This window comes from Neophocaena asiaeorientalis, unplaced genomic scaffold (genome assembly GCF_003031525.2).
Source record: "Neophocaena asiaeorientalis asiaeorientalis breed wild unplaced genomic scaffold, Neophocaena_asiaeorientalis_V1.1 scaffold798, whole genome shotgun sequence".
Taxonomy (NCBI): Eukaryota; Metazoa; Chordata; class Mammalia; order Artiodactyla; family Phocoenidae; genus Neophocaena; species Neophocaena asiaeorientalis.
This window is the reverse complement of record NW_020173042.1, coordinates 2,832,184-2,845,361: the sequence shown is the minus strand read 5'-3', so window position 1 is coordinate 2,845,361 and position 13,178 is coordinate 2,832,184. Positions and strand designations below refer to the sequence as shown.

At 46.5% G+C, this 13,178-nt stretch overlaps 1 protein-coding gene across 1 annotated transcript; it reads left to right on the top strand.

Annotated features, from left to right (window-relative positions):
• Window positions 1–4,847: 4,847 nt before the first annotated feature.
• Window positions 4,848–12,691, top strand: ZNF425 (zinc finger protein 425). The gene is given in 3 exon segments (XM_024742846.1): window positions 4,848–4,972; window positions 8,164–8,274; window positions 10,519–12,691. Coding segments are annotated over 3 exon segments (2,256 nt in total). The 5' UTR covers window positions 4,848–4,923; the 3' UTR covers window positions 12,615–12,691.
• Window positions 12,692–13,178: the final 487 nt, after the last annotated feature.

The window sequence follows — 13,178 nt, the reverse complement described above, 5'->3', positions numbered from 1 at the left end:
ATGCTCATTGGCAGCAGCAGAGGGACAACAGTGGAGACACTATAAGAGTCACTAAGGAAGTTTGTGAGCCCTCCAGACACACATAAAGAGGAAGGGGTTCCAGTGGCTTTGAAGTCTCAGGAACACTACTAGTTAAGGGAATAAAGCAAATTTCACTGTGATAGAGCAAAAGCTGTCCAAGTAGTACAGATGGATATTAGAATAATAAGAACTACTTTAGATCCATATCTAACACCATAAACTGGATAGTTTTACATAGTTAAATGGTTTATCAAAAAAAATAAATTTGTATTTACTACTCACTGTGTATACAGAGAAATTCTAAATACTTAAGTATCAGATTGCATCAAAGACAAAAATAAGTGAATTTGAAAATATACATTTGAAAAATCTTATAAGCCAAGCTACTGAATAAGAAATGTATGAGAAACATCACTGGATTATGTGATGTGACTGTGATGTGATATGGAATTTATATCAATATGTAAGAGCATTTTCTAGGATCAAATAGGGAATGAAGACAGCGTTACAAAGGAGGAAAAACAAATTAATGCATAGAAAAGCCTAAAGCCTCATGGAACTAAATACCCCCCCACACAAATTAATAGAAGTGAAACATGGGACCTCTCTGCATTATTTCTTATAACTGCATATAAAACTACAATTATTTCAATAAATTTTTCAATTTAAAAAAGTCTATAGCGTCAATAGTAATTAAAGAAAGGTAAATCAGAACAAAGTTAAAATAAGACTATTTGACGTGAAGAGATATTTCACCGAAGAGGGTCTGTGGGTGAGAATTAGGCACATGAAAATGTGCTCGAGGTCCACTCCTGCGGGCGGCTCCCGCGGCCGGCGTTCGCGCCTCCTAGCCGCAGGGGGCGCTGTGGGGGCGGAGCGGCCGCCTGTCCCAGCGTGCACCGCGCCCGGGCCGGGCCGGCTGGTCTGGGCGGAGCGCGGGACCGCCGTAGGGGAGGTGCCGCGGCGTTGCCTGGATTACCGGGTGGCTGGGGGCGGGGCGGGCCGGGGTCGGGTGGGACCGCGGGGGGACATGGCCGAGCCGGCTCCGGTAAGAGGGGCCGTGGACGATGCGGGCCCCGTCGCGACCTGGAATGGGCTCCCGGTTCAGAGAGTGAGGCGGTGGGAGCCCCGACCGGGGATTGTCTGTAAGCAGGACTGCGCTCCGACCCCGGGCCGGAGAAGGCGCGGTCTAGGTGCTCGAGTTGTTGTGAGGTTGATCTGGGAGAAAGGGGTCCCGTGGAGAAACCCAGGGTCTCGCTTGTGGTCCGTTCAGTTCCCCTGCTGTTCCCGTCCTGTGCTGGGGTCTCTGAACGTCCCGGTTTTTCTTGGGCTCACGTGCCGAGCTCTGCTGACATGGAGTTTCAGAGAAGCACATCTTCATCAGCAAATGAAGCACATCTTCCAGCAAAAGTTGGAAGAAGACTGGAGACAGCTCCCTCTAGGAAAAGACGGAAAACTTAACCAGTTTGGGTGGTTATCCTAATTCAGATTTACCACGAATACTCTAGTGATTTAATGGAAAATTTGAACACTGGTTTTAGAGTTTGAAAGACATATCCCAAGCCTAATCCAGGAAACTCTACATTCAATTAAGTATAACTTGCCTAAGTATGCAAGTTCTCCTTGTATCTCCACTGAGATTTCCTATCTAATCTCACTAATGTAGTGCATTTTCTTTCCTTCTGCTTCTCACCCCTCTCCCGCAGCATTCCTTGGCAGGTACCAATTCTGTTCAGATTTCTTCAGGCCGCCTCTCTTCAACGTCCTGGAATATCTCTCTCTGTTCTGTGAAACTTGGTGGTTTGTAATAGTTCTTCTTTGACTATAAGTTTGAGTCCACAGAGAAAGCTCAAGTGATGTCAGCTTCTTGGCTGTTGTGTTATTGGGGGTAGGCAGGGAGAAATCAGCATTTTTCTGGTTGATTTTCCTTTTCACTGGAGCAGTTCAGTGCTAATTGTGAGAATGCTCACAGAAAAGTCTTTTGTAGGTGGAAAGCATGTGGGTGAGTTGCAAGTAAACAGTAGAGGAATTTCTTTGAAAGTCCCACCTTAAATGCAACACCAAGTTTTAACTGGTTTGTTATACTAGCTGATACTTCAGCTTTGGGCGCCTGTAATAGTTTTGATGATGGAATTTTATCTCTGCAACTTTTCTCTTCAGAAAGTGTCAAGTGGGCCTGGTTGTGGAGTTTCCTAGATTCCTTTATTGGGAGAGTTTACTTTGTAGCATTTGGGACCAACATTTTTCATATACTTGCGAAGAGGCCGAGCTGTCTTGTGAGTTGCCCAGCACTTGCCTTGGTAGGCTCTCATCTACATTTGTAGCACAGAATTTGAAAGGAGTGAAATGGAATCTTCACAAGCTAAATTATATATCTTCTCTTCCTTCCCTATTGTCACAGTGCATCTGCCCTTCGAACCTCCAGGAAGAGCGGTCCTGGTTAGTCAGTCCATACCAGAGGTTGTAGATTAAACGTCCATGAACAAATTGTGGCTCGCAGCTCTGTGTTTGTTTGTTTTTAACTATTTCTTGTTAAAATTGTGAATTTTAGTTGCCAAAATGTAAAAATCAGGAGAGTTCACATAAAACTGTCACATCCAGGGACTTCCCTGGTGGCAGTGGTTAAGACTCCACACTCCCAATGCAGGGGGCCCGGGTTCGATCCCTGGTCAGGGAACTAGATCCCACATGCATGCCGCAACTAAGAGTTTGCATGCCACAACGAAGGAGCCCACGTGCCGCAACTAAGGAGCCCTCAACACAATGAAGGAGACTTCGCCGCATCTAAAGGAGCCTGTTTGCCACAACAAAGATGCAGCACAACCAAAATAAATAAATAAATATACATATATATATATACACATATATATGGACTGTCACATCCAAATGTAAAATGTTAAGGTCTAAGATGACATTGGAGAAAACCTTTGGGACCTAGGGCTTGGTGAAAAGTTCATAGATGTGGCACCAAAAGCACAATCTATAAAAGAAAAAAATGATGAGTTGGATGTCATCAAGATTAAAAACTTTTGCTCTGGGAAAAATTCTGTTAAGAGGGTGAAAAGACAAGCTATGGATGGAGGAGGGCATATCTGCAAACCACATATCTGACAAAGGACTTATATCTAGAATATATAAAGAACTCTCAAAATTCAACAACAAAAAAAACAGTCCAATTAGAAAATGGGCAAAAGACATGAAGAGACAGTTCATCAAAGAGGATATGTTGATGAGAAATAAGCACATGAAAATATGCTCATCATCATTATTCATTATAGAAGTGCAAACTCGGATCCCAATGACATCACTGCACAACTATTAGAATGATGAAAATAAAAAATAGCAACATTGGGAACTCCCTGGCGGTCCAGTGGCTAAGACTCCACCCTTCCAAGGCAGGGGGTGTGGGTTCGATCCCTGGTCAGGGAACTAAGACCCCACATGCTGCGCAGTGCAGCCAAAACAAAAAAAGCAAAAAGCAACGTTACCAAATGCTGGTGAGGTTGCTGAGAAATGATCTCCATGCATTGCTGGTAGGAATGTGAAAGGGTTCAGCCACTCCGGAAAATAGTTTCTTAGAAAACAACGTATACTTCCCATATGACCCTGCAGTTGTAGACCTTGGCATTTATCCCAGAAAAATGAAATGTATCCCCACCAAAAACTTGTACGTGATAATTTATAGCAGATTTTTGGTAATAGCCCCAAACTAGAAACAACTACATTGTCCCTCAATAGGTAAGTGGTTAACCAAACTGTGGTATACCCATGCCATTGACTACTGCTCAGCAACAGAAAGAAATGAAATATTGATAAACAATAAACACAACTTGGATGGATCTCAAAAGCATTATGATGGCTGAAAAACGTCAATTTCAAAAAGTTGCATACTATGACTTTTTTTTTTTTGGCCACGTTACATGGCATGCAGTATCCCAGTTCCCTGACCAGGAATCGAACCCGTGCCCCCTGCGGTGGATGCACGGAGTCCTAACCACTGGACTGCCAGTGAATTCTCTGACTTCATTTTTGTAACAGTCTTGAAATGACAAAGTTACAGAGACGGATAATAGATTAGTGGGTGTGATTAGGAAGGGGTAGCCCAAAGGAGATCTCTGGTCATGGAATAGTTTTGTTCATGATTGCAGGGTGGTTATATGAGTCAGCACGTGATGAAATCACGTAGAAATATACACACACTACCAATGTCAGTTTCATGGTTTTGACAGTGTAATAATGTACTGTGTGACCATTGGGGTAAACTGAAGGGTACAGGGAACCCTTCTGTACTACCTTTGAATGTATAATCGTTTCAAAATTAAAAAGTTTCTTTAAAAATTGACATATCTGGGGCTTCCCTGCTAGCGCAGTGGTTGGGAGTCCGCCTGCCGATGCAGGGGACGCGGGTTCGTGCCCCAGTCCGGGAAGATCCCACATGCCGCGGAGCAGCTGGGCCTGTGAGCCACGGCCGCTGAGCCTGCACGTCCGGAGCCTGTGCTCCGCAACGGGAGAGGCCACAACAGTGAGAGGCCCGCGTACCGCATTGACATATCTGGCGACACTGGCCCAGTCTTACATTGCAGTAATTGTTTGCTGCTATGTGAAGTATCCTCCTTTAGACGGTACCTGTGCTCAAAGGCCTGCTGTTCATCCATTCACTTTACTTAGTTCCAGTAGACCTCTGTGACCCCTTTATTATGTTCATGGCACCATCCAGAGATAACTACTTTAATACCGTTCCTTCCTGTCTCTTAAAGACATGGATGTTGAAAAACACAGTAGCCTTGAAATGAAAATATATGTATGTACTGTTTATGATTTCAGTTTCCCGTGGCATTTGATGATGTGGCCTTATACTTTCTGGAGCAAGAGTGGGAAATCCTGGAGAAGTGGCAGAAGGACATGTATCAGCAGGAAATGAAGACCAATTATGAGAGCCTTGATTCCCTGGGTAAGATGCGTTTCCAAGGAATCGCTTTTTGGGACCCAACCTGATACTAGTAGGCTTTCTTCCCTTTATTGGCTGTTGGCTGGTTGAATATGATACTGTGCCCAATCCACATTCAGAATGTCTCTTTAACTTCCTGTAATGGCCTGGGAATTTTGTCCCTTTTTATCCGGTGATATCTGTGCCCCTCAGCCTTGTTAACACTTTGCATTCTCTATCTCCCACTCCAACCCTCCCCCTTTTCTCCCACAGTTAGAATTACAAAATAATCTAATTGCCACTCTCTTTTTTAAGTGTTTTGTTTTATTCCTTTAACTGATACTTTAGTGCCTGCTTATGTTGCCTGAATGAGATGCATCCTTATAAGAACTAAGGCGCTCATGAAGGGGCCATAGTTATTATATTAGAAGAAGCTGAGGACCCAACACATTGCAGAACGTGGATACGACAGGGATGAATGTTTCCCTGGTAAAGGGAGAGAGAAGAGAGCAGGGGGATGGGATACTTAGATATCTCCAGGGAAGTACTCAGGAAGTGGATTGGAAGAGAAATTTGGGGAGATTGTACCTCACTGCTTACTCATCTTGCTCTAACTCAGTCTTGTGTCATAAAGAATAGTTCTCCTCTTATCAATTTAATAGGTGATCTCAGTATACCTGAAGAATTCTTTCTCTATTTGGGGGTTTATAATTTATTCTGTCTGAGATATGAATGACAAGAGGGAGTCAACCATGTGAAATCATGGGGAAGAAAATTCTAAGCAGAGAAAGAACTAGTGCAAAGGCCCACAGGTTGGAGTGAATGAGCTCAGTACACGGTGGGAACCACAGTGAGGCTATTGTGACATATGCAAAGAGGGTTAGCACAAGAGTGATGGGAGAAGAGGACAGAAAGGGCAGCTATGCCGGATTGTGAAGGGCCTCCAGGCTGAGGCGCAGGGTTGGATTTTATTCTAAAGATAAAGGGAAGATGATAGGGGGATTTTTTTTTTCGGCCGCACCACACAGCTTGCGGGCTTTTAGTTCCCTCACCAGGGATTGAACCTGCGCTCTCGGCAGTGAAAGCACAGAGTCCTAACCACTGGGCCACCAGGGAATTCCCATAGGGGGATTTAAATAGAGAAGTAATATGATATCTTTTTTTTTTAATGATTACTTGGGTTGCTATGTGGAAAATAAATTGCAGTGCGTAGAAATAAAGGAGAGAGACCAACCAGGAGCCTTGGCAGTACTGGTGAATCTTTGTGGCAGCTGAACCAGGTATGTAGTAATGAAGACAGAGAGCAGGAGGCAGTCTCCAGATATGTTTTGGAGGTAGCATCCCAGATTTTGCCAGTGGCTTGCAGTGGAGTCCTGTGACAGAAGAACCAACTTCTAGATTTTTGGCTTGAGTATCTTGATGGCAGTGTTTTTTTGTTTTGTTTTATTTTAAAGAGCAATGCCTTTTTTAAAAAATTTATTTTATTTAATTTATTTATTTTTGGCTGCGTTGGGTCTTTGTTGCTGCACGCAGGCTTTCTCTAGTTGCGGCGAGTGGGGGCTACTCTTCGTTGTGGTGCGCAGGCTTCTCATTGCAGTGGCTTCTCTTGTTGCAGAGCATGGTCTCTAGAGCGCAGGCTCGGTAGTTGTGGCGCACAGGCTCAGTTGCTCCGCAGCATGTGGGATCTTCCCGGACCAGGGCTTGAACCCATGTCCCTGGCATTCGCAAGCTGATTCCCAACCACTGCGCCACCGGCATTAGCAAGCTGATTCCCAACCACTGCGCCACCGGGGAAGCCCCGATGGCAGTGGTTTTATTCACTGACATGAGGAAGGCTTGGGAGAGAGCAGGTTTTGGCCACATTAAGTTTGAGATGCTTATTAAACATTTATATGGAAATATAAAGTAGATAATTGAGTATGCGAGACTGGAATTCCAGTGAAATCAGGACTGGATTCACACATTTGGGGTCATTGTATAAATGACATTTAAACCACAGGGCCAGTTGGGATAATCTAGGGAGAATTTGTCAAAAGGACAGGACACCCTCAGCTGTCCCCGGGATACCCCAACAGTTAGGGTCAAGCTAAGGAGACTGAGGCCAGTAGGGTAGGAGAAACTACAGCCCTGTGCTGATCCAGTGTTGAGTTTTGAGTTATCACAATCCTTGGGCTTGGAGAATCCAGTCTGATTTTCCCAAATTTCAAAAAGCAAACAGTATTATTTGCAAATGATTTTCTTTACAGGATGTCCAGATCCTAACTCCAGAGATTAGGATTTAGCAGGTCCAGGCTCAGGCCCAGGCATCTACGTTTTTAACAAGTACTTCAGGGGCTGCTAATGCTGGTGGTAACTAGGTCACTTCGAGAAACACTGATCCAAGGGCTGAGCCGTAGGTGACACCACTGCAGGGTATCTGATGCATCTTTAAAATCCCTCCACTACTTTGTAAGAACGCTTCCTCCCTTCAGGCTGATGTCATTAGACACATGACTCTCCACTTCTTCATAATCACTGTCATTTAACAGCCTCCTGGTTCCTTCATTACGTTGATCAAGAAGGAATGTGGGCAGGACTTCCCTGGTGGCACAGTGGTAAAGAATCCTCCTTCCAATGCAGGGGGCCCGGGTTCGATCCCTGGTCAGGGAACTAGATCCCACATGCATGCTGCAATTAAGAGTTCGAATGCCACAACTAAGGAACTGGCAAGCCACAACTAAGGAGTCCACAAGCTGCGACTAAGGAGTCCGCCTGCTGCAACTAAGACGTGGCACAACCAAATAAATAAATAAATAAAATATTAGAGAGAATGTGGGTACCTCAGTAATTGGTTCCTTAGATGTGCAGAGTCTAATCAGAAAAGTTTAGTCAGCTGGGTTCCCTCATTGACCCACCCCCACCCCCGCCGTCCCCGACTGCTTTTTATTCTACTCACATTGTTCTCATAATGATCCCTTTTGAATACTTTCTGCCTGGATCCTCATCATCCCCAACCTCTCTGTTTCCTTTAATTTTGTGAAATATTGTCGGGAACATTTAACAGTTATTCATGTAATCAAGAGTTTCCATTTTTTTTAACCTAACATTGATCTCATGTCTCCAGGAATCAAGGTCAACCATGAAACTAAAGTTAAAATTAAAAATTAAAAACTAAAATTGTTTTTAGTCAAGTACTCAGGAAACCCAGACTGAGTCTGTGTGGACTCTCTCTGCAGGCTGTATTTCTTCAAAGCCAGATTTGATCACCTGGATGGAACAAGGAAGAATGCTGTTAATCAGAGACCAAGGACACTTAGAGAAAACACAAATGACACTTAGCCTTTCTGGTGAGTAGATGGGCCTGACTCATTTATTCTCCTAGCCTTGTTTGCTAATCTTTCTGCAGAGTCAGCAGGACGTAGTGAATAAGAAATATTATTTTGATGGAGAATGTTATTTTTTTTCACTCAAGTTGGTAGCAAATATAAGAATGTCTTACTTTTATAAAGAAGGAAGTTGTATATATTTCATTAAAAAAAAAAAAAAAAACAGAAAATGGAACTGCCTTTAAGAGAACAGTAAAGGATCCATCTGTCCAGTCCTGAGGAGAAACCATCTTCCCCATCACATCATCATGTCCATTTGTGTACAGAGAAATGAGAAGCCTTCCAATTTTGTACAGTATATTTTTTTATTGTACAGATTTTTAGAACTTGGGATTTTTTTATCCCTTTTGAAGGACTACTTTTTAATTCCTTGTATCATAAGGAAAACATTTTAAATATATTAATACTTTAAGTATTTAAGAGAATGTGCCATTTTTTAGAGTATGTTGATGCTTTACTAAATGGAGATCTACTAAGTCTCTGGGTATCAAGGACTCTCCTGAAAAAGAGGGAATTTAAACCCAGGGAGTGTGTGACTAGCTCCATCGGAGGATAAAAGAATTCCCAGGGGCTTCATTTCACTGCTACCATCTATTCATTCATCTAATCAGTATTGTCCCTACCATGTTCATAGGACTATGTCACATATTATTTAGGCCAGGGGTTGGGAGATATATATATATATATATATATATGTATGTATGTACGTATTTTCCCACTCTAAGAGTTTATTGTCTGTCTTACTGACCTACTGACATGGCAGTTAGGTTAGTCACTTATATTGAACTATTGGATTAGTCAACTATAAGACTGTATACACTTATAAATAGTAAGTGGCAATGATAATAAAGCGCTATAGGGATTTAGAGGAGAAAGCAGAGGAGAGACAGCAATATCCCAGGAGGACTTCTAAAGGAATTAGGATTTAAATAGCATAGAATGGGCATATTTAGTAAGGCAAAGAAGATTCAACAGGGGTCATACATGATCTGAGGCTTAGAGGTGGGAACAAGCCTGTTATATTTAGAAAATGGAAGGCACTGAGTATAGCTGAATGTCATTTGTGGGACATAGTGGAAGATGGGGGGGTGGCAGTGGTGGCACATAATTGGTATCAGAGACCAAAAATGCCATGGTGGGAGTTTAATTTCATCCTTTAGAAAGGGCCTGGAAAGGTTTTTGAGTACCAAAGAATGAACGACGTTGGTAGCTGTCCCTAAAAACAAATGTTTCCTTTGTCCCAGGTGGTACTCACCCAGTAACACAACTACTCCCCTGCCTGGGATAAACAGTAAGTGGTGAGAAATAGGATTCAAGGAGACAGGCAAGTATGCTCCTCTCATGGTCCAGGCAAAAGCTGTGGGTGCTAACTTAGTAAATGATGTCATCTAGTTGGAAACACCTGTGTTGTTGAGATGACCTCAGAGCAGAATCAGAGTCCTGCTCTGGGGCAAGCCTGATGGGTGAGGTTTGCTCCCAGGTTAAGAGATTTAAAAAAGGAGAGCTATGTGACCCACTGCAATAGGATGAGGGAGAAAAAGATGTTCTGGAATATAGCAGCTCAGGTGATGGTCAGGAATTGTCCTCTCCAGGCGTGGTGGGTGAGAATAAGGTGGCAGCTCAGCTCCCTCTGTACCCTGTCATCATGGCTTTTACTTTGGGAACAGCAGTGACTTTCTTACAATTCGGAGTTCCTTGGGAAAGGGAATTATTTCCACAGTGTTCTTTGTGAATTCAGTAAATTACCATTTGACATTCCTAAGAAAGATACTTCCTATAAGCATTTCTTCAGAAAACTTTTCCTGAAATCTGTAGTGGAAGGGTGCAAGAATATGACCCGAAGCCTTCCTACTTAAATATTGTGCTATTTATTTCACAGATTTAAAGAAATATTGTCATGAAATGGTCAGATTCTCATAGTAACTCATTTTTATTTTCTTCCAAGTTCTGCTTAGCCTCTGAGGGTCCTCACAGGCTCACAAAATGTATTTGCCTGCCATTTTTTTCACGCTAAGCCTTTTGTTAACAAATGATGAAAGGATCTGCACATCGAAGTTAAACTTCAATATAATTCACCTGTGGCAGGCAGCTTCACAAAGTCATGAGGACAACGGGAGTCCCTTTCCCACGTTGTCAGTGATGTGAAGACAGTCCTTGACCCCGCAGACCCATCACTGATGAGGGTGGGCCTTTTTGTCTCTCCAGGTGACCAGGGAACTCTCGGGGCAAAAGAGGAGGAATGCCATTTAAATGGTCTCCAAGAGCAGGGCTTCTGTGCTCCCTTATCCAAGGAGGAAAGAAAGATTTTATCAGATCAAAGAGCCGCCTTACGACACCCAAGTCTCCAAGAAACAGAGATTCTAAATAATAAAAGCCTCGACATCACAGCATCTAATCAGGACAAGAATGATCCACGGCATAAGCCAATGGGAACCCCAGATCACCTGGAAATTCCACCAGGTCTGAGACTTTATTCCTGCTTTGTCTGTAGGAAGGTCTTCCAGATAAAGAGAGACTTTGTGAAGCACAAAAGGAACCACCGCGAGAACCAGTCCTGTCAATACCCGAAGCACAAAAGCAAGTCCAGGGGGAAGGCGGAGCTTAGGTGGCTCCGGGCGGTCCCGTGTAAGCAGCCTTTCCGGCGCGGCGCGTGCGAGCAGAGCAGCTGTCTCAGGTGCAGCCTGGCCCTGCACCAGGTGGCTCTCCCGGGCCCGTGGCCCTTCCAGTGCCCCGAGTGTGGCAGGGCCTTCCGGTCCAAAGCCGCCCTGAACAAGCATGTGTGTTCGCCCAGAGGGGAGAGGCCGTTTTCCTGCCGGGAGTGTGGCCGGGGGTTCACCCAGCAGGACGAGCCGGCCGAGCACCTGCGGGTGCACAGCGGGAGGACACCCTTCCAGGGTCCGCAGGGCGGCAGAGGCCCCTCGCGGGAGGCGGCCGCGAGGGCCCACAGGCGGGCACACCGCGGGGAGAAGCCATTCTCCTGTGACGACTGTGACCGGAAGTTCACCCACCGGAGCAAGCTCTCCGAACACGTCCGAGTTCACACGGGGGAGAAGCCCTTCCGGTGTCCGCAGTGCCAGAGAAGCTTCCGCCTCAAGAGCAGCCTGCGGGCCCATCTCTGTCGGCACAGCGGGAGGAAGCCCTTCCGGTGCCCAGAGTGCGGCCGGAGCTTCTGCTAGAGGAACGCCATGAAGGCGCACCAGCGTCTGCACAGCCAGGAGAAGCCCTTCTCCTGCGGGCAGTGCGGCCGGGGGTTCACCCGGCCCTCGAAGCTCGCGCGCCACCGCCGCGTCCACGCCAGGCAGACGGCGTTCCCCTGCGAGCGGTGCGGGAGGACCTTCCCGCGGCGCTCGGGGCTCACGCGGCACCTCCAGGTCCACACTGAGGAGAAGCCCTTCTCCTGCGCCCAGTGCGGCCGGGGATTCCACCGCCGCGCGCACCTCGCCGAGCATCGGCGACTCCACGGCGGGGCCGAGCTCTTCCGGTGCCCCGAGTGCAGCCGGAGCTTCTCCTGGAAGGCCTCCCTGAATCTGCACCGGCGGCAGCACGCGGGCGAGCGGCCCTTCCCGTGCGGCGAGTGCGGCAAGGCCTACGCTCAGCCGTCCCAGCTCGCCGAGCACGCGAGGCTCCACAGCGGGGAGAAGCCCTTCCGGTGCCCCGAGTGCGACAGGGGCTTCCGGCTCAGAGGGAACCTGAAGAGCCACCTGCTCCAGCACAGCGGCCAGAAGCCCTTCTCCTGTGCGACGTGTGGCCGAAGCTTCGCTTAGCGGTACAGGCTCACGGAGCACATACGCGTCCACAGCGGCGAGAAGCCCTTCCGGTGTCCCGAGTGCGGCAAAAGCTACTGCCTCCGGGGAAGCTTGAAGGCGCACCTGCACACGCACAGCGGCGAGAAGCCCTTCGGGTGTCCCGAGTGCGGCAAGAGCTTCCTCCAGAAGAGAAGTCTGGAGACCCATCTGCACCGTCACCGCGGGGAGAGGCCTTTTTCTTGTGCTGAGTGTGGAAAGGGCTTCACCTACCTGGGGGCACTCAACACCCACATTGCCATGCACGCCAGGGAGCAGCCCTTCAGTCTCGAGATCACTCCACTCAGCAGTGACAGCTCTGCGGTGGGGCCATTGGCTCTGTTGGCGCTGGCTGAGGCAGGACGAAAAATTCAGCCAACATGCCTCAGCCACACTGGCCAGCATGGAGCAGGCGGCCGTGAAGGCTCCTTGACGAAGGTTCCAGATAATCTAGGCACAGAGTCTAGAGACTGGAGGAAAGCAAGCTTTTTGTGGAAGGCGCTGGTCATCCTGATGTGAGAGTCAGGTTAGAGCTCCTCCTTTAGCCTTTTCCCCCTCTTTTTTGTAATAAAGTTTCTTGTGACAAAAGTTCCTTACATTATGGGTGTTTTAGTCTGCTAGGGCTGCCATAGGAAAATTCCACAGAGTGGGTGGCTTGAACCACAGAAATTTATTTTCTTACAGTTCTAGAGACTGGAAGTCCAAGATCAAGGTGCCAGCAAGGTTGGTGTCTGGTGAGGGCCTCTTTTCCTGGCTTGCAGATGTCACTTTCCCCCTGTGTCCTCACGTGGCTTTTTTCTGGATAGGGGTGGGGCATCTCTGGTAGTTCTTCCTTTAATACGGACACCAGTCCTATTGGATTAGTACCCCAACCCTGTGACCTCATTTAACCGTAATGAATTAATTTTGGAGAACCTGCTGGTATAGCCCTGGGTCTGAACAAAGTGAATGAGGAGGCAGAGACTAGGAATGATGTGCTGGTGGAGCCTCCTCTAAATGGAAAGAAATGCCAAGAATGGGGAAGAAGCATGCCCCCCACCAAATCCACAGCCAGCTGTTCTGTCCATTCGCCTGTCTGGCTCT